The sequence below is a fragment of the Periophthalmus magnuspinnatus genome, chromosome 6, assembly GCF_009829125.3.
Source record: "Periophthalmus magnuspinnatus isolate fPerMag1 chromosome 6, fPerMag1.2.pri, whole genome shotgun sequence".
In the NCBI taxonomy this organism is placed as follows: Eukaryota; Metazoa; Chordata; class Actinopteri; order Gobiiformes; family Gobiidae; genus Periophthalmus; species Periophthalmus magnuspinnatus.
In genome coordinates, this window is record NC_047131.1 from 25,597,593 (window position 1) to 25,617,679 (window position 20,087).

General features: G+C 41.3%; 1 protein-coding gene across 3 annotated transcripts in view; it reads left to right on the forward strand.

The window, feature by feature from the left end:
- Positions 1-20,087, forward strand: part of znf423 (zinc finger protein 423) — a 116,177-nt gene that overhangs the window by 94,703 nt on the left and 1,387 nt on the right. For all 3 annotated transcript variants that reach the window (XM_055222431.1, XM_033967730.2, XM_055222430.1), the window contains exons 19-20: positions 5,464-5,595; positions 7,262-7,377. In XM_055222431.1, coding sequence (XP_055078406.1) covers positions 5,464-5,595; positions 7,262-7,377 — 248 coding nt within the window. The remainder of the gene's footprint in view (positions 1-5,463; positions 5,596-7,261; positions 7,378-20,087) is intronic.

The following is a 20,087-nucleotide window of genomic DNA, read 5'->3' on the forward strand; positions in this document are numbered from 1 at the left end:
CTGGTATCAGGAAAAAAAATGACACTTCATCATTTTTCCTCTAGAAGTTTTGTACAAAGTTGAAATGTGGTGCATCATTCATTCATTCTCTGTTATTTGGTTGCTGAGTTATTAAGCATTAAACTAATCTAGTAATGTAAGTGAAATGTATTGTTTTTTCTTGTTAGATTTTAAATAAAACCCATAATCCTGTATTGTACCTATAGACTTACATTGTGACATGGTGAAATCCTCCTAAGCTCTGCAGTGGAGACACTAATGATGTGTGAGGCGTTTGCGCGTGGAAGTGAGGAGGCTTTTGGCTTCCACCGGCCGGAGCGCTCCAGCTTCCTACTGTTATGTAATCTGATCGGGAAAATCCAAGCTGCTCGAGCCACATTCAGACAGGCCCTATCCAAAACACACATCCACGACACGAATATGCTCAATTTGTGCTTCCTGTCATTATAGGCACCAACACAAACTGCTTATCGCCATATGCCATCCGGCTCTGCCAATACTGTGTGCGCGAGCAAGGCTGAGGGAGAGTTACACTGGAAGCATTTATTAAAAGATCATGTCACACAAGGAGAGCAGCCAATTGTACCGACCGCAAGAAGGGAGGCAATCAGAGAACAATACGTCTTGATTGGGAGACTGAGCTTACAGGTAAAAGTAAATATCATAAAGATGTATTTGCCAATATTGTTAAAGGTATTGTAAGGAAAGTTTAACTATCGGTCCCTCTGTTCTGTTTGAGTGGATCAGAGGCGGTATACGGAACAGAAAAAAGTCTCTTCAATTATGTGATTCAGAAATGCCGTATATTAATCAAATATTGTTTTTGTTGGAGCATTTTATGCATATAGATTAGCATTTTCTATATTTCAAAACTATTTTTGAAATGTTTTATAATAATGTTGGCTTTAAGCACACTTACTTAACATGACCTAACCTTTCTCAGTCTGGTTTAACACAGCAGGCAGTCTTGCACAATACTAAATATTTCCCGTCATGCTCATTTTTATTGCAGTCTGCCAATAGAAGCCCAACGTTTCTTGAACACAAAAGGATAAGGCTTTTGTTCAGTAAAAGTGGTCTAGCCAAGTCTCCTAAATGTACCAGCACACAGTGAGATGTGGACTAAACAAATGAGAGAAATGTGAACAATTACCTCTGAGCCAGTGATGGAAACGGAGGGAAAATGAAGGCTGGGAGAGGGGAGGGCTAGTGTGTGTGTGGGTGGGTGTTTGGGTACCCACGGGACCCCAGCACTGCAGCATTCTTCAGCCTGTGAGGGTGAGGAGAGGTGGGGCCACTCCTGGGACCCCTCCAGCACTGCACCAGCCTGTCTGTGTACTGTGTGTGTGTACTCTGAAGCCCCCTCACTACCAGCGGGTCAAGCTCACCCCCCACCACCTCTGGTTGCCATGGAAACACACCTTGAGCGAGCCCCCCAGAGAGACTCGCACACACACTCCTCTCTCTCCATCCGCCTCCTTTCTCGGCCTCTGTTGCTCTGTCCATCCCAAACACCCCCCAGCGCCGCATGCTTTTTCGCCTCCCCTGCTCCCCGTGGGTCCCTCGCTGTCCCGGCCATCAATCGCCTGGCTCGGTTTGACTGCATGGGCACCTCAGGGAGCACAAAAACAGATGGAGGAGTGGGGGCTGGGGTGCACCCAAAGGATCCCACAGTCAGGACAGGAAGTGGTTAAAGATTGTATATAATAATAGGCTGTGCAACTGAAATCGAAGAGTGTTTTACTGTTTAGCTGAATGCCGCACCACTTTGTGATGAGGTTTGTGTGCGCGCTGTTAGGCTGGTGCCACCTGGTCCTCTCCTTCAGCCAATTAGCACAGAGGTGGCACAGAAACCACCAGACTAGGGCAGGATGAGAGTCGTGGTAATTCTGTCAGTCTGCACATATCAAGTTATATATAATGCTACATTACGGTAACCGGTAAACTATAATTATCGTTTGTTGATTTGTAAACAATATATTTATTTTAGTGTTTGTAACATCATTCTATGTACACTTCAGGGGATAGCCAGAGCTTAATCCCTGGATCTAGAGGAGCCCTGGTTCAGTCCTTTGTGGGCTTGGCCTAAGGCCTAAAATGCAGCTTTAGTAATGTACTTTCCACACATGACCACTGGTTTCTTCTTTGCCAACAGTTGGCATGGCAACTAGTCAATTGTGAGCACAGCTGGATCAGGCCTTTGACTAATCAGGTTGGTAAAAATACTCATACTGGATGAGGCCTTTAGTTCTTATTCGATTTGAGTGGATCGGAGGTGTTGTACTGATACAGTGGCTTCAACTATGTGAAGCTATAGTGCTTATGTATTTACCATTATTGTCTTTATTGGAACATTGAATACATTTGTAACTCATGTAGTATGTGTATTCACATACTACTTGTTTCTGTGCCTATATTGACATTTGTGTAGTGAAAATTCTGTGGGAAATGAATGTTGCCACCAAGCGTTAGAATAGGTAGTAGGTAGATAAATTCAGTAAGTGATTTTGTAGTGCGGTCACAAAGTTGGAGTCCTAACCTTCACCCCTCCTCTGGCTCTGTGACTTTCTCTCATCCCTCTCTCCCCTGTGTTCTGTGTCCCAGCTCCAGCCTCCCAGGGCTGTGTGCACGTTGGTGTGCACGTGTGTGTGCTGCTGGATCAAATGCACTCTGTGAGACAAAGCGCAGCAACGGGACGCTTGGCGGCTCTGTCATCTCACTATGGGTTGCTCACACACATGCACGCCCGCACACGTGCACACTTACACACGTGCACACTCACACATGCACTGGGTCTCAGAGGGGGACAGCACACAGAGACCTCAGTCCCCACATACACAGATCAAAACAATGTATTTGTCAGAAAAGAGAAGTCTTTCATGGGACACAGGCGAGGAGGCCTCTCTCCATGGCCTTGTTCCGGACAGCCCAATTATCTCTCTGCACCTCACTATGTCCCTTCAGCTCCTCTGTGAACCTATGCTGTCCTGCATCACCCTGCATATGTGAATATGTCCATAGTGAGAGGCAGTCTTTGGGTCAGTAATTAGTCTCTTGATGACATAATGCACAAGGCTTCACCTCATCCATAGACACCATAATATGCAACAGCCTTTTCAGTGACTTCAGTTACAGAGACTTTTAATCCTTTGCAATTAAGAGTTTTATTTTCATGGTCAAATAGGAAATGTAGACAGTTTAGTAATAATACTTGCAGTATGTGTATACATGACAAAGTATGGAGCCTACATGTAAAATGTAAATATAATTTTAATTAGAACCATGCCCTTGTCATGTTGACTGTTGTAACACTGAATTTACAGTGACATACTGTACATGTGGTAGTCTTGTGCACAGTTATAATGGGCATTGTATTGTCCATGTAGAGGTGTGTGTGATCTTGTTTGCGTGGGAAGAGGACATGAGGACTTCTAAAGCCTGTGTTAGTCCTACTGAGGGACAACAGACCCCCAGCACACTCTCGCATACAAAGATCACTCAAGCGTAGGCGCTACTTTGACTCCCTTTTCGACTTGAGTTATTATTCCCTGTTTTGTTTTGATCCATCAAAGCGGCACATTTCTGTAGAATGTGGAGCTGATTGAAAGTGTTTGTCTTCAGGTGAGGTTGATTTACATTAGATTCAGAAGTTACAGAAAGCTGCAGCACCCACAGTCTCTCCACAGGTCAGAGTGTGCACAAGTCCCCCGGCTGTTTCAATCTCCTGCCCAATGATAATGGAGCTCTATCTGTCCCAGTGTGGAATGGACACACTGGCGCCCCGCCACACACAGCCTTTGAGCATCGTGTGTGTTCATGGACAGCCTCTATTTGGGCACTGGGACATCTCCTGGCACCCTCCCCCACAGCTGCAGAGCAAGGATTAGGGCACCCTTGTGTCGCCCTTTGAAGAGTGTGATTGTGATCTGTGTGTGTATTAGTGAGTTTGTGTCATAGATGTATGATTGAAGACATTATTAACCCACACCACCCTGCAGCTCTGAGCTCAACTTCTCCAACCCGAGATAAGTGACCATACAGCCAGTCTGGGTCCCCTCACAGGGTGGCTGTTTAGGCCTCAACAATTCAGTATAAAAATAAAACATACATTTTGAGTCACAGACTTTTGTGGCCTAAAAGCAGGTTTGTTGAAGTTTAGGTTTTTTTTTGATTCCCAGATTGGCCCACAGATGACACCATCTGATGTCCCCGGGCAGTGTGTGCTACCCCCTGTGGTGTGTGTGTGTGTGTGGGGGGGGCATTGGTGGGGGCATTGGTCATGTATGGTGCAGTAGTGATAAGGACAAATGGCTAGGGCCTGATCGCCACATGATGTGAGTTTTAAACGCCCACCTTTCATCTGGTCCATCACTGGGGGGCACTGAAGTCACCCGCACCTCCTCAAAATAGATACATATGCTCAAACACATGAGATCGAAGAAAAAAGAAGATAATGTAGGCATTTTCATTGTAAATAATTGTGAAAAGGACAACATAAATATCATTTAGTAAAAGGCTGTCCCTGTATTGCACTACAATCTTGTAACATACAGTTCTACGATTCTTATTATTTTATTTTCGTCTTTCCTACTGTCTGGATGCTATTTAGTTCTTTCTCCTTTTAGTTAATAAAGTGTGAATATTAAACTTTAAAAATGCTGTTCTCAAAGATACATTGTGGCTGTACAGGTCTGGCTGTTAATGTATATGTAATGTAGCTGTGCCTGATGTGAGGAGTGGAGGGGTTAGTGCAGTGGGGAGGGCAGATAACGAGGACCGAGGGGGGGTGAAGGTGGCTATAGGAAGTCTAAATCATCGCCGCCCCGGTGGGGAGGACAGGCAATTACCAGGCGGGACAGACAGCCACTCAGGGGTGTTAGGAGTGCACCATAAGTTAACATCTGATGCAACCTGTACATGGAAATGAGAAATCTTATTTTTAATTTTAATTATACAAAATTTATTACAATTGTCTTCTTAGCCAACCTGGTATGCCTCCAGAGAGCTGCTTTTGGAAGAGTGGTTTTCCATACATATTAATATTGCCTTTTTGTACTGTGGGAAGAAAAAATATACTAAAATAATATGCTGCAAATTATGCAAGCTGGGTTACTATTCAACATTAATCAGTTTGTCTCATATGATTAATTTCTATAATCTAATATAGTATTTTTATATATACCCTAGTGTACAATGTTACCTTTTTATTTAACTGTACAGTGGAAAGCCTGGCATTTTACCCACTGTATTGTGTATTTGTGATGTGATGTTTAGAGCACGATATCAAATCCACTAATACAGAAAACATTTCACATACTTTATATTCAGTCACAACTGGTTTCAAAGCATGCCCTGCCCACATCACCTGGTATAACCGCTGTTGCATACAATGTTTATTTGGTTAATGTATGTTACCTGTTTGGTCATGTAGCCCCCTCACACGTGTCTGTCTCTCATTTGCAGAGGAGGGCATCAATCACGAGTGCAAGCTGTGTAACCAGATGTTTGACTCACCTGCCAAGTTGCTGTGCCACCTGATAGAGCACAGCTTCGAAGGCATGGGAGGTACCTTCAAGTGTCCCGTCTGCTTCACAGGTGAGCCACTTCCTCAAGGACAGACCACCATGCTCCTGTCCCATACTTGACATTACCTCGCTTATGTTTTGGTTCACATCTTGTATTAGTGTACTATATCTTAAACAAATTTAAGCATGTATTTTCATGTATTTGTATTTATTTATTTTAATTATGAGAGTGCATATTAATTAATGTGTCAGCAAGTACCAGCATAAATGACACATGCGTTAAATTATATTATATTTTTATAGTCAAATTAGCTAGAAATTAGATGACCTTTGGGTAGGTTGTCACAATAAATACTATATCAACGTATGGGGATTAATATTTATCGTGAATACATTTTCTTTGTATTAGTGGAGAACTTTTTTTTTTTTCTGGTTCTGTTTTTTCCCACGATTAGATTTGAGCTGTAGAAGATTGAATTAATAACTTCTATGACTCATTAAAGATACAAACTCTCTACTAAAAAGTTCTAAATGAGTTGCAGCTCATGTTTTTTTAACCATATTATACATTTAAAATAGTTTTTGTTGAAGGTAATTCTACTTTAGGGTTGTTATCTCATTGGCATACATTTTCTTTCAATTTTATCCTTTATTGTCTATATTTTCTTTAGCAATATATATCGTGCTTCAAAATGTGTTATTGTGACAGGCCTACCTGCCATTTACAATTTGGTTAATTTTTTTAATTGGTTTGATTATTATTATTGGTGTTATCAGAGAGGCTTGTATCACACTAATCTGAAACCCCCCTTTAAAAGTTTTGGTAAAAGTTCTGTTGTTCTACAGAGTGGGTAAACAGTAGCAGCAGGATGCCACTGCAGACCACTGTGTAACACCAGTTTGTAGTGGTTTATATGTTGGAAACTCACCAGAGACGCTATTGAAAATGCTGGATGAGCGCATTAGGCCTGTAGCGTTTAGACTTGTACAGTGCCACACACAGTCTCCACCTCTCTCCAGCTCCATCGTGCCTCCTCTCTTTGCCTGTCACCCCTTCACTGAATCGGGGTATGTCTTGTGTGTGCCTACCCCCAGGTACACAGCCAGCACTTTAAACTTTAACTCTATTCCTTGGTGGCTTATGAATTAGTAAGATGGGCACCGCTCCTATGGGGAGGCTTAATAATTCAACACATACCCATCCACACAGCAAAGACAATCCAAAGTTTACTGAAACAAAAGGAGAGTGAAGGTGTGGTGTAGTGTAGACACAACATGGTGGTAAAACTGGGATAATTTATTGATAAATATCACAACCTTTGAGAGGAATAAAGCAAAGTTTTATTCTTGTTTTGAGCTGCATGTTTGCTATTGAGCATGTGTTCAACTTTCAACACATGCTCAATAGCTTAAACCTGATTACTTGCAACCTAATATATATTTGTATATTTTATATGTACAAACATACAATATGTTGTATGGTTGTTAGGATGCAACAATACAGTATACTCTTTAGAAAGGCTTTTTTTTAACTTGAGATATATACTGATGAAAAGGGGACACAATTTAAACCCAAAGAAAAACAAAAATTGTAAGCGCAGTACATATAAGTATACTGATGGAAAATTATTTAGGAACTACAAGTCACCTGCAATAAACATGCATCTGTATTAATCAGTGACCTCATGACATATTGTGACAAAAATACTGACCATGTGTGTAATTGTCTGTTTCAGTATTTGTACAGGCCAACAAGCTCCAGCAGCACATCTTTGCAGTGCACGGTCAGGAAGACAAGATCTACGACTGTTCACAGTGTCCACAGAAGTTCTTCTTTCAGACTGAGCTACAGGTACGCACTCACTCTACCTCCGCTGTCCTTCAACGTTACTACGTGTGTGTGATCAGGACATGCATGTTCCAATGGTGTGTCACTGTCACAGCCAGGAAAAGCTGGCACATAACATGCCTTTATGTCTCCACTTGTGTGTGTGCGTTCGAGTTTGTGGCGTGTTATTTTGTTCTGTTGTCTGTCTTTGAAACTCCTGTAAAAGTGTGTTTTGCTCTCTTCCTCTCTTCACCGCTCTGTTTGCATCCTTCCATCTCTCCTCATGAGGTCCTGGTAGGGTCCTGGCAGCCGTCGTGTCATTACGGTGCAGACACATTTGTGTGTAGGAGAGAGGGTATAAGTCACCCCAGAGTGGGTCGTGAGCCAGCTGTGGCCAGGTCTGTGCCTCCTGCCCTCTGCTACCTGCCAGTCTGCTCACACAAGAAACTATAGAGTGTCATTTTAATAAAAATTTGTTTTGTCATCTAACAGGGCCAAGTAAATATGAAGCAGTAATAATGACATAGAAATAAATCTCAAATAGCATAAAGCCTTTATCTTAAAGTTCAAATCCATTGATAGTTAAGTAGACGGGCATCTACTTCTAAAAAAAATACTTAGCTAGAATTAGAAGGTGAAGTTTGAGGAAAAATCTAAAAACTTTCCAAATCATTTAGTTATGGAGAAATTTGGCAAAACTGGTACAGAGAAACAGTGTGAAACTCCAACCGTAAAAAAAAAGATGAATGATAGTGGTGATGATTTGGAGGGGCCCTCTCGTGCAGCGTCCACTCTCACAAAGTGGCAGTGATGTGTGGCTGGCGGTGCTGGGCATATGGCCGGTCAGTCCATTTAGCAGCAGGGCGAGCGCTGGACCCTGTCGGTTAATGTCCACACACAAACACACAGGCTGCCCTCAGCCTCTGCACCTCTGCATACACACTTACCTCCATTTGACTGCAGCTCCACTGTCTTTGGCCCACGCACATTGTACTCATCGAGTGCACAGGTCTCTGGCAAAATATCATGACTCTACTTCCAGGCAGATAATGCTACTTTTGAGCAGTAGGGATTGTTACCGGAGCATATTATAATATAGCATAGCAAAACATAGCATCTGTATGTAATAAAGTTTGCAACATACACCATGCTTGCCTGACCAACCAGTTCCTTATACATTGTTGGCCTGGAACCAGACCATAAGGGCCTCAAACCACTGGCCGAACTTGTGACGAATCAATCACAGCCACTAATTTGTATCATGTGACTCTCAATTGTGGAAGAGAAAATTCTTGTATGATTTAGAAAAAATATACTTCTTTTTCCTGAGAGAAATAACATTTTAGTGATTTGCTTTTTGATTCTGACGAAATCCATGCCGCCTCTTAGTTCTCTGTGTTATTTTTTTCCCCCTTTTTTACATGTAATCTGCCATATATGTTTTGACATGAATGGACTATGTGTTTCTGATTGGTTAATCTGCCTGTCAGTCACACCTTTCCCGAAATGGTGGTTTTGGCTGCTCAGATAAACAGCATGCTGGACCATCAATACATATGTATAAAAGCTTCACCACTGAAATCCCACACCTTACATATCTTATTCACTTGATTCTCACATACATTTTGTCGCAAAACAAAAATTACTTCTGAGTATAGTTGCAAAGTTTGCGAAGTTGATCCAGAATAACAAAAACAAGCTGACTTTTTTACATTGCAGCAAGGGTGCACTAAGGTTTTCTTGGCTTTATCCAGCTGAACTGAAAAACTGTGCTCTCATTAGGTCAGATAAGTATAATTCAGTTGTTTTCGTTCCAGCTAAGTTGAGTCCTGTTCAGCTACTCCTTCCCTCAGCTCCTTGTACTCCTCCTCCTGGCTGCTGTGCTGTGCCTGTATCCATCTTGTAGCTTTTTGGTTTTCAGCCTGATGTGTGTGTATGTGTGTGTATGTGGGAACTCGCAGGCTGTTTCTGACCTGCCACAGCTCCTTTGCCCCAGGGGAGAGCTCTCTAAGTGGGCTAGACAGAAAGGCTGACTGGGGTAGATGGAGAGCTACAAGCACAGAGGTTAATGCCACTGCTAGCTGTTAGCGCGTGTATGTGTGCAGACACCGATGTGCCAGAGAAAGTGGAATAGGCTAATTTGTGTGTGTGCGATTTAATGAGGTGCGGATGGATGAAGAAGGCGTTTTGGCCAGTTAGAAAAGGCTCTGGCCTCTTTGAGTTCCTCAGAGGGCCTATGATGTCCTGCTCACTCACTCATGCACCCAAGGGCCAGCTCCATGCGGACACATCGCTGCATCATCCGCTTCCCCCAAACGTCCCTGTACGACTGCTCTACCTTTGAACAGGTTTGGTCTAACTAACACAAGAATACAGCTTTAAGCTGTGAAAGAAAGAAGTTGGTATTTAAATCTATCGAACTAGTTCCTAGCACTTACAACCCCTAAACACATGCACGCAAATACTAGCACATTGCTACAATACACTTTCTAGTGAGGAAGACAAAATTTACTCATTTATAAGAGAAAAAATTGGTAATGCAGCTTTAAATTTAACACCTACAAAGATGCATCTACATTTATATTTCATTCACACTTTGAATTATAAAATGCATTTGTCTTACTGGGTTATTGTCTGTTCAAAATTTGCTTTATAATTTTGTACATTATTCATTCCTCGCCAGTGGAGCTGCAGTCACATAGCCATGGTAACTCATTCATACAGACAAAATGGGTGAAGTGTTTTGTCCAACGACACCCCATTAGTATACAGTTGGTTAGGAAAGGAGGAAACACCTTTTATGGTCACCAATTTCTTGTTCCACTCTTGAACATTTTAAACACTTATTACTTGGAACCAGTGAATCTCTTTATTGTGGCCAGAATCTTCTCCACTGATATGGGCTGTGTTTCCTGTGCTTGTGTCTCCCCCTCCCCGTCTCCCCCAGACTCCCCCCGTCTGTCCCAGAAGAAGCAGCCCCTATGCATATTTAAGCCCCTCTCCTCTCTTCCTCTCTCCGTGCCTCTCCCCAGTGTCCCATAAATAGTGCAGACGTAAGCTGGTAAATAAGACATGTTTTGCAGTGTGTGTGTGTGTGTGTGTGTGTGTGTGTGTGAGTGAGAGAGAGAGAGTGTGTGAGTGTGTGTATGCATTTGTGTGTGTGTGTGTAAATAAGAAATGCTGTGGCCCTGATCAGTGCCATCCTTCTGGATCTCTGTCTCCCAGACTTCATACACCACTTTTCACATTCTCCCTGTTTCATTTGACTTCTTTTTACCTTTATGCACTGCTAGTTGATTTTAAAGGACCTTTTAATATTAGTTTAACATTTGCATTTTAGTCGTGTTCACTTCAGGGATGGGACAGTAAAAATCATGATTAAAAAAAGCATGACTATAATTAGCTTTGCTGTATTTTGTATATTTGTGGTAATCGCTACCAGACATAATTGGGATAAACCACCATATTTTGCACAAAACGCTGCATAACCATGATGCTCTCTCCTACAACTGGTTTTTACACTTATAACAAAGTCCAGTTCTATAATAGTAGTTTAAGCAGTGAACATATTCATGCATAGCATAGTTCCATAAGAGCTTTAAATAGTTAGCAAAGGTATTATTGAAGTAATTGTAATTAACAGCAACACAAGAATTTATATTGTCCTCTGCATATAGCCTACTTCATTACAACCAAAACATTTGCACTTTTGTCATTATATGTGCAGCATACTTTGTAGTTTGGTATGTTGTAACCAGGACTGAATTTTCATCACTATCTAAACAGTGATGGGACAAATTTTCAGTTTGAATTGCTAATCTATATGTGTTATATTTTCCAGGGATATCTGCTAGTAACCAGCCATCTATCTGTACAGTAAATATAGTTTGACTTTTTTTTATCAATTTGAAATGGGCGTTTCACACTAGCTACAGAGTGACTCATCCACGGTATTTCTTTATGTTGATATCGTTTTTCCCATCCCTCCTGAGCACGTTACACTTCTTTTCACCGTCTCTCTCTCTCCTCTCTTCTCTTCTCCTCTCCTTCTTCTCCCCACTTTTCTCTGCCTTGTCCTCCTGTATAGCTACACCATTTCCTTTAGCACAGGTAAATATTTAAAGAGAACTGGATGCGTGGCTAGTTGGTCCAATGGATGGATGGAACGGCGGAGGAGATGTTTGTTTGTCGTTCCCGGGATTGCACCCTCTCCACTCGTCCCTGCGGTGTTGAATATTTGAGAGTGTGCACGCAAACGCTACCACAATGCCGAGTACATGGTTTCGAGAACACTGAGGTATGAAGTGGTGGCAGGAGAGGGAGGGTTGGGCTTAGATCAAGGCCAAATCAATCTATGTTCTGTGAGTTCAAAATATTGGGTTCATGCTGATCAAATTGAAACATTTTGGACTGTGCAATCCATAGAATTTTAGTTGAGGTTGAGTCATTTATAATGGTCAATGTTCAACTTAGGTCTTTTTAATCAAGATGTCTACACAGCTAGTCAGTCAGTAATTAAAAGTCAGTCAGAATTAAAAGTCAGTCAGAATTAAAGCTTTTGAGGAAGTAATTTGATAATTTTATTTTTAAGTGGCCATGAATAAAAGGCTGTAGTGTTTATGTTCAGAAAATGATTATTGGAAGTAGTGTTGTCATATGTAAATGTCAAATTTAAGTCTGATACTAAGGAATTGATTCAATACTGACATTGATACCACGATGCTTGGCCAGGTAGGTTTCATAGTGGTCCGTGGTCATGTACTACTCTATGTAGTCTTACACTTGATCTTGATACAGCTCAAGATCATTCAAAAGCTATTCAGGAAATGTTCATTTCTGTGATGTTTTAATAGTGATACTTGCTCAAATGAGTATCTAGTTTCGGTATTAGTATTAGTATTTGTTAGTATCTGATTTTCAATACTTTTGACAATCCTAATTGGTACCAAACAAACAAATATACAATTTAAATATATGAGAAAAAAAAAATCAGGATACTTTTTTTTTTTTTTTTCATATCGCCCAGCCCAACCTAATTGGTGTCTGATAATCTTCCAAGCGGCTTTTTAGAGCTTTCTACCGTGTTATAACATTGTTCCCTCATCAAAAATGTGCCTGAAGTGGTTTTATGTATCATCCATGCATGTTTGAGTAATTTAGCAATCTCTCCCTAGTGCCCTATTTGAACCCTCCTTACAGTTAGCTGTAAGATTTGTCCCCCCCCCCCCCTTTTATTCAAAACAATAAAAGGCAACATAGTGATCTAAATATGTTATGTGTTAGCAATTAATACACCACAAAATAAAATACCCCCTCTATTTTCCCAGACTCCAACTTTTAACCTTTCAAAGATATAGTGTGCTTTTTGGGATGGGAGCTGTGTTTGGTCTGCTCCATGTTTCTAGTTTGTCTGTGAATAATGTTGCCTTTGTCTTTGTCTGAATCTATATCCCTCTGAATGAATTATAGAAAGGTGTGGATGTGGCCAGACTGCCGATAGCTTTATTTTATCTGTTTGTGTGCGCGCCAGTCTTTTTGTCAAGTTTCAGCGGCTCAATCTAAAGCACATATCCCCTGATTAGGTGAGAATTTGATCCGTAGATCCCTGTGGCGTTCTGGGGGAGCATGCACGGCCGCCCCAATGCACACTGGGAGTTTCAGTGTTATTAGAATGGGGACCTAGAATACGCTCACACACATTTGGGCTTCTAAATCCCCGGACTTGAAGGCATGTGCAACAAGGGATAGAGAGGCAGAAGATTCATAACAAAGAAGAGGTGAAGACACGGTGCAAGCTAGTCTAATGCTATTAGCACTAGCGCGTTTGTATCGTTGTGGCACTGTGGAGAGGTTAGGGACCGATTGACGTACACTGGATTGGCCATCATCTGCTATTTGTGCAAAATTAGCAGGAAAATACGCAATGACTTTGTTCAGAACAAACTCAGTGTTTGGGTTGTATATGTCATTGACACTGAAGGATTTTGCATGGTGACCATATTTATTTTGTTTCTGTTTCTAATTATAGATGACATTTTGAGGATTTCTGATCATTCAGAAGATATATTATTTTGCTATGTCACTGGGCTGATTATGTATCACTCTGAAACACATGGATGGATTGTTGCCTATGACTAATTTTAAAAATTAGATTTTATCCTGCAATATACATTTACCAGCCTGCCTTATTGTTGTTGCTCTTCCTGATTGTCTGTCTTTTGAGAACATTTACCTAAAATGTTTTTGGTTTTTTTTCCCCAGATAAATCTAATTTTTAATGCAGGTGGTCAACCTTGTTGATATGGTGCAGAATAATCAAATTTCAATTTATAATGTTCACAAACTATAAACATAAGCTGACAAAACATATATGTAAGTAGTCCGTCCTAATGTGCATTACTTTCATCTGTGATTTTAGTCTGTATTGTTTTGTAAGTGTAACCCATGATTAAATGTATTCTAATGACTGAACAGAAGGGAGGATCTGGATGGTAGTGTCATTGCCAGTACTGTCCTTAGTCTTGGCAGATGTTTTTGTCTGACCACCTGAGGAAAAATTGCATACAAATTGCATCTGTGGCTCTTAACACGGTTGGGATTTGTGCGGTCTTTGGTGTGTCACACTGCGAATGCAAAGCACATTATGTTCATGTGGGGTTTAAATAGAAGAAAGAAAATCTCAATATGGATCAGCTAATCATCTGCAAATATTCCATTTGTAATGTTGTTTTCACCTGAGTGTATTTGCCTCACCGCTTTGAGAAAACCTTAGCAAAAAGACACACGCTGCGGCTCGGCAAGGACCAAAAAGACAAGTTTAAATAAGTTAGATTTGGTTTTGATGCACAAAGAAACAGACACACATTCAAAGAGACATAGTTCTGGGTTGCCAATGACAATGAATATATAAAAACTTAAGGTTTTTATTGTATTCTTGTCTTCTATATCAAAGTGTTATTAGTTTAGTATAGTATGTGGCTGCCTTGTCAAAAAGGAAGCCACATTAAAGAGTTTATGCCAACATCTGTGTAGGGATGTCTCTATAAAAGCAGTTTTTTGTTCATATATTGTGTCACTTCTCTAGTTTGTGACTAGCTGTAGGATTTTTTTTTTTTTTTTTACATATTTATTCATTCAATATTGTACCAAGTAAGTCAATTGAGAACAAATTCTCATTTGCAATGACAACCTGACCAAGAGAGAGCATTATACAGCACAGAATACACTTACACTCACACATCAATCATAATCTGAAACAGTGGCTCATAACACGAGACAGAAATCAAACTTTCTGAATGATCATTTTAGTAATGTGACACAACTGCCAGATAAATAATCATTTTACATTTAGGTTTACTTTTTGGAGGTACATATAAATTAGAATTATATTTTTTGCTTGTAAAACTTGTCTTGACACCCCATCTGTGTTATGTATATCACTTATTTTTGACCAATGGTTTAGCTCACACTGCACCATTGACAGGTAAGCACACACACTAAATATTCACAAGATGAAGGGCTAATGCTCTGTGACAGGGCTGCAGACAGGCTCCCAAACATAAGCATGCACTCAGCCACATACAAATGCATTCAGAGGTGTGATCCATCTACTGCACATATGAGCTCACAGTTTAGCCGAGCGCGCCGCCTTTCCGTGTCACTGTCATATTATCACACACACCCAAACCGTGCTGGTCCCCGGGGAGCCTGCTCTTTTTTAATACTGTGCACCCTAAACTGGATGTGTGAGGTGTGGTTTATATGCAGATGTTGGAAGAAACATGAGTAGAAATATGGGAATATATGGTTACAGGTTACAGTAGTTCTGAATACAGAAGAGCTTATGTTCATATTGTAATAAGTTCATTTTGTAAAACAGTGTCCAGCAGGCCTCATGTTAAAGTGTGTCTGAAAAGTGGTGTTGGTGGTGACCTGTGTGTCCTTCACGCTGAGAGTGTGTTCAGGCCTGTTTACTGTTTGGGCCAGTAACGACAGGAGAGGGGAAGTCCCCACAGGAGAGCACCAAACAGGACATGCTCCAAGACGAGGCCTCAGGCATGGGCCACTGACTTACATTCACATCTAGATACACATAGATCAGGCATTTAGGAACATTTTAACATATATTTGGAAATGTATTGTGTTTATTATTACACACAGAATGTTGAATCACCTTTTAGACCAAACTTCTGCATTTATAATACTTTATAATCAGGCCCAGCTCACTCACATTCTCACATTGATTTCTTTTTCATTGCAAAGTTGAATTAAATTTATTAAAAGAAAATGGCTCTAACTAAAGTACTGGTTTGGAGAATACTCACCTCTTAACTAGAGCACACAAGCAGCTCTGAAAGTTGATGTTACTGCTCACATAACACTTGTCTAGCTGTGTAAAACATAACTTAAAACTCCAGAAAAATATAGTATCATAATACTTTTTTTTAATTTTTTTTTTTAAAGATATTGATTACTAAACTTCTTAGTTCTTGGAGTTGTATTTTGCAGAATTGATGCTAACAATCCAGTGAAAAATAATTTTGAGTAAGTATAATGCATAAAGAAAATACAAGCTTAAAAACTGACATAAGACAGACAGATAAATGACCAAAGTGGGACCTGGGCATATGTGGAGAGGTGGGTGCGTTTATTTTCAACCATCTCCTGAGGCAGCTTCCTGTCCAGGGTGGGTGGGGCTAAAGACAGGCCAGGGAGCAGAGGAAGAGGTGCTAAGACAGCCCATCTGCTACAGGCCCACAGACACACATAGACGCACGCACACACATACACACATATGAACCAAGATGTGCTCCCTGTGTTGGAAGAGTGTCAGCCCCGAGCTATAAATACTCTCAAGTCAAAGAAGAGCGCAAGGCGACAAAGGTGATTTTTCATTTGGAGTTAAAAACAGCCGTGGAGAGGCCTCACAAACACACTGTGGGCTTGGACTATATCCAGTGGCCCCACACACACTCCATACACATTACTTAACTGACAGATGCGTGCAGGTTCCTGGAGAAGACAGGAGCTAACATCAAAACACTCCGACAGAGGTCCACAGCACCCTGCTCCTGGGTCAGTTATGACATCATACATGGCAGTATCCTAGAACGTAAGCTTGTGCAAAATTTACCAGCTAACATATCCAAGAGAGCTGGTATTGATTTTTTTACAGTTTTATACAGTTTAAAGCATAACTGACTACCAGTCTGCTGCTCTGTTTTTTTAATAAATAAAAACCTAGTATCATCTGAAATAACAGCAAACATGGTAGGACCTCATTGTTCACCGATCCCAGCATGAGTTGACCAGTGCATACAGTCGTGGGACACTTGCATTTGTATGAATGTGTTGAGTGAGTGATCAGTGATGGTCAGAGGGCCCACTGGCATCTGTCAGTCTGCTCCAGGTCAGCTGGGCTGTGGCCTCCGAAGTAGTTTAAAACTCAGTATTGAATAATGACTCTATTGTTGGATTTTCAGAGGCTTGTCATGTTTGTAAATGACAATACAAATGTAAGGTATATTATTACTGGCTGTATAAAATCTATACATTTATGGAACCACATACATGTTAAATGTGAGGCAGGTGTTCCATTGCCCTTCACACTTGGGGTCTGAATCAGACTTGCTCTCATCTCTCTCTCCTGGTGCCTTCACCCTTCTCTCTGCCCCAGGAGACTGTGTATTCCACTGGACTATTGTGTGTTGTTCTTGCATTTTTCTTGGCATTTGGCGTCTGTATGCATATGCCGTGAGCTGGGAGTTAGATGCATTCTGGTGTGCGCTTGAGAGGGGGCAGTGCGAGGCGTGGGTTATGCGACAGGGCCATATTTCCCTTGGGTCTGGGGCTCTGCAGGCTTTAGCTGCGCTCTCTCTAAGCAGTTTAGGAAAAAACAATGACAGGACCCTGTATCGACCAGTCTGCTCTCCAAGATGGCCTCTTTCAGCCTCTGCATATACAAATACACACTATGTCATTTAAATGGACGGCAGAACATAGCTTTGACCAGCAGTTCATGGCCTGGTGGGCTAAAACATACAGTTGGCCAGGCTAAAACGCATGTGTGTGTAGGAGTCTGTCATATGGAGGGATGAATTTTCATCCATATAACATAAGCTGTCATAGATAACACGGCATATACTCTTGAAAGTATAGGCCTATGAACGCTGACCATGAGAAAGGATGTAGACGCATACAGAAATGTCTACTGAAAAAGTGTTTGCCAACTCAGCTTCTATTGTTTTAGATCATCTTATTACATTGAAATGATTAAGTAAAAGATTTAACCCCTTTGTGTCTCCTCGTCCTTCGTAACAAACCTGTTTATTTCATGTGCAAGCCAGAGCCATCCTCATCTGTTCCACATTAAGGTCTGATTCCTGGAAATGAACGCCTTCACTTTGCTGCGAGGCCTTTATTGTGAAACATCTGCAGCTGATTCATTAGCCACCTCTTTATTTAGTAGAGAGAGCTCTCACTGGACCAGAATATTACATGTATTAAATGTCCACAGCCTCATCCCCTACCCCCTCTGTCAGCCCTTAATTCTGTAGAATATATCAATTACTCTGCTGTAGAGCCGTGTCACACTGCGACACACACTTGGGATCGATCGCTCCACTGCATAATCAATAGCACGCTCCCAAAAAACAATGGAAATGAAGACAAGTACGCAGGAGATGTCAGAGTGCTGTGTGTGTGCGTGGGTGTGTGTGCGCCGCCCTGTCATAGCACTCCCTCTCTTTCCTCTAGGCCATATTCACTGCAGTGCCAGGAGTTCCTCAAGGGACCGTCCATGGCCTCCCTTCATTGCTCCTCCCTTCTCTCTCTCTCTGTCCACAAATCAATACAGCAGCAGTAGGACCCTATGAACCAAAGGCAAAAGCACACACGCTCTCTTCCTCTGTTACTTCCAGGTCTTTTGTTATAGCAGGAAGTGCGAGTTTCCCTCCATTGGCATTTCTAAACGCTGACATGTGACCCCAGCGCCAAAGATCACACAAGAGCACGAGAGAGTGTAATGACGAGGGCCAGACCTGTGCAGTGGACATGTATGAGCGCTGGCTGCTCCATTCACAACCGTGCTCTAAAGAGGAATGAGGCTGCCCTCTGCTGGTGCTCAAGTCAAGTGCAATTTGATGTATGTAGAGATGAATGGACATCTGAGTCATGGTGATGCTGATGCTGGACCAATGAAAACATTTAAATTGGACAACAAGCACACATACACACTCCAATGTTGGGTTTCAGTGCTTTTCCGGGACATTACACTGACTCGTATTCATTCCCTGGATCCTACCATAACGATAGTTGCTACCGATCTGGACGATTGAGGGATTACACAGATGTCTAACATTAACCCTAACCAGATCCTATTTTAACCCATATCTTAGCTTTAAATAATGACTTGGCTTTTTCCCCATAAGATCCCCCTCCAATGGGTTAAAACATGAAAACAAGAAAAGCAAAAATTAAAGGTTGATGGATTGATACTATATATTAGTCTATTAGTCTTGAGTATTTTCATTATGACAAAACAAATTGGAAACTGCAAACTTAATTACTGATCACCAAATAAACATTTTTATATCTTTTAAAAGCTGTCATCTTATATGTTACACTTTTGACTGTCCAACTGCTACGTGAAAGGCAGCAGTGGTGGAGAAATGGAGGGTTCTCTATAATAATGGGGTCAGCACTCCCCAACGACCACTGTCCTTCCACTCTGGAGGCACACACACACACACTTGTTCTTGTGGCCTTACTCTCTTGTATTGGTTTAGCCCTGTTTGGTGTTGAGTCCTCTGCCTTTCCCTTGGACTCACTGGCCTGGCCTGTGAATCCAAGTGACAAAACACACTCTCAGACCGGATCAACCAAACATGGGCCACAAGATAAGGCCCACAGAATGACAAATAAGTATTTATCGAGCCCAAAGCACGTATAATCCCCTCCATGCTCACTGTTCATCCCCCTATCCCCTCCTTTTTTATTCCACCATCCACTGTTCTTTTTTGTCCCGTTTTCCCCTCCATATTCCATAGTGGGGTCCATCCGAGAGAGAGGGTGATTAATCTGAGAAAGCTGCTTTTAGTGGTGGCAAGGGGCAGAGGGGGCATTGGGAATTCTGTGGTCAAAGCCTGTCTATAAGGACAACACATCGTCAGAAACTGACAACTCTGTCTATCTTGTGCTATGTGTAGATTGTAAACATATATATATATATATATAATATTACATATTATTATATAAAAACTATAGTTAAAGTAACAAAAGTTATAAGAAGCATTGTGTAGACCAGGTTTTTACACAATTGCCTTTATGTATGTGTACATCTCTATATTAGATTAAAGGTTTTCTGGCATTTGTAGTTAAAAGCCTTAGCTAAATTCATTATAGCATGATATCCTTGGTGTTCTTATGAAGCTCCCGTGCTATAGGTCATTGAAACATCTAAAGATTCCATAGCTACTTGAAACTGGATGTCGCGATATCATGAGCCAGAAGTTAAGAGCACTGTATACTGAAGTCTGTATGCTTCTTTATTCCTGCATACTAATGTTCCTTTAGTTTATACCTAGAGAGATTGCAGTGTCAGTCTCCCTTTGAGGTCCACACTACTGCTGTTTTGAATGTTAATTTATAAAAAAGGTGTTTTTGCATTGTGATGTGATGCATTGATGTGAAGTGCATTGATGCCTTCAGAGAGCATGAGTGTATGCGTCTCTGAG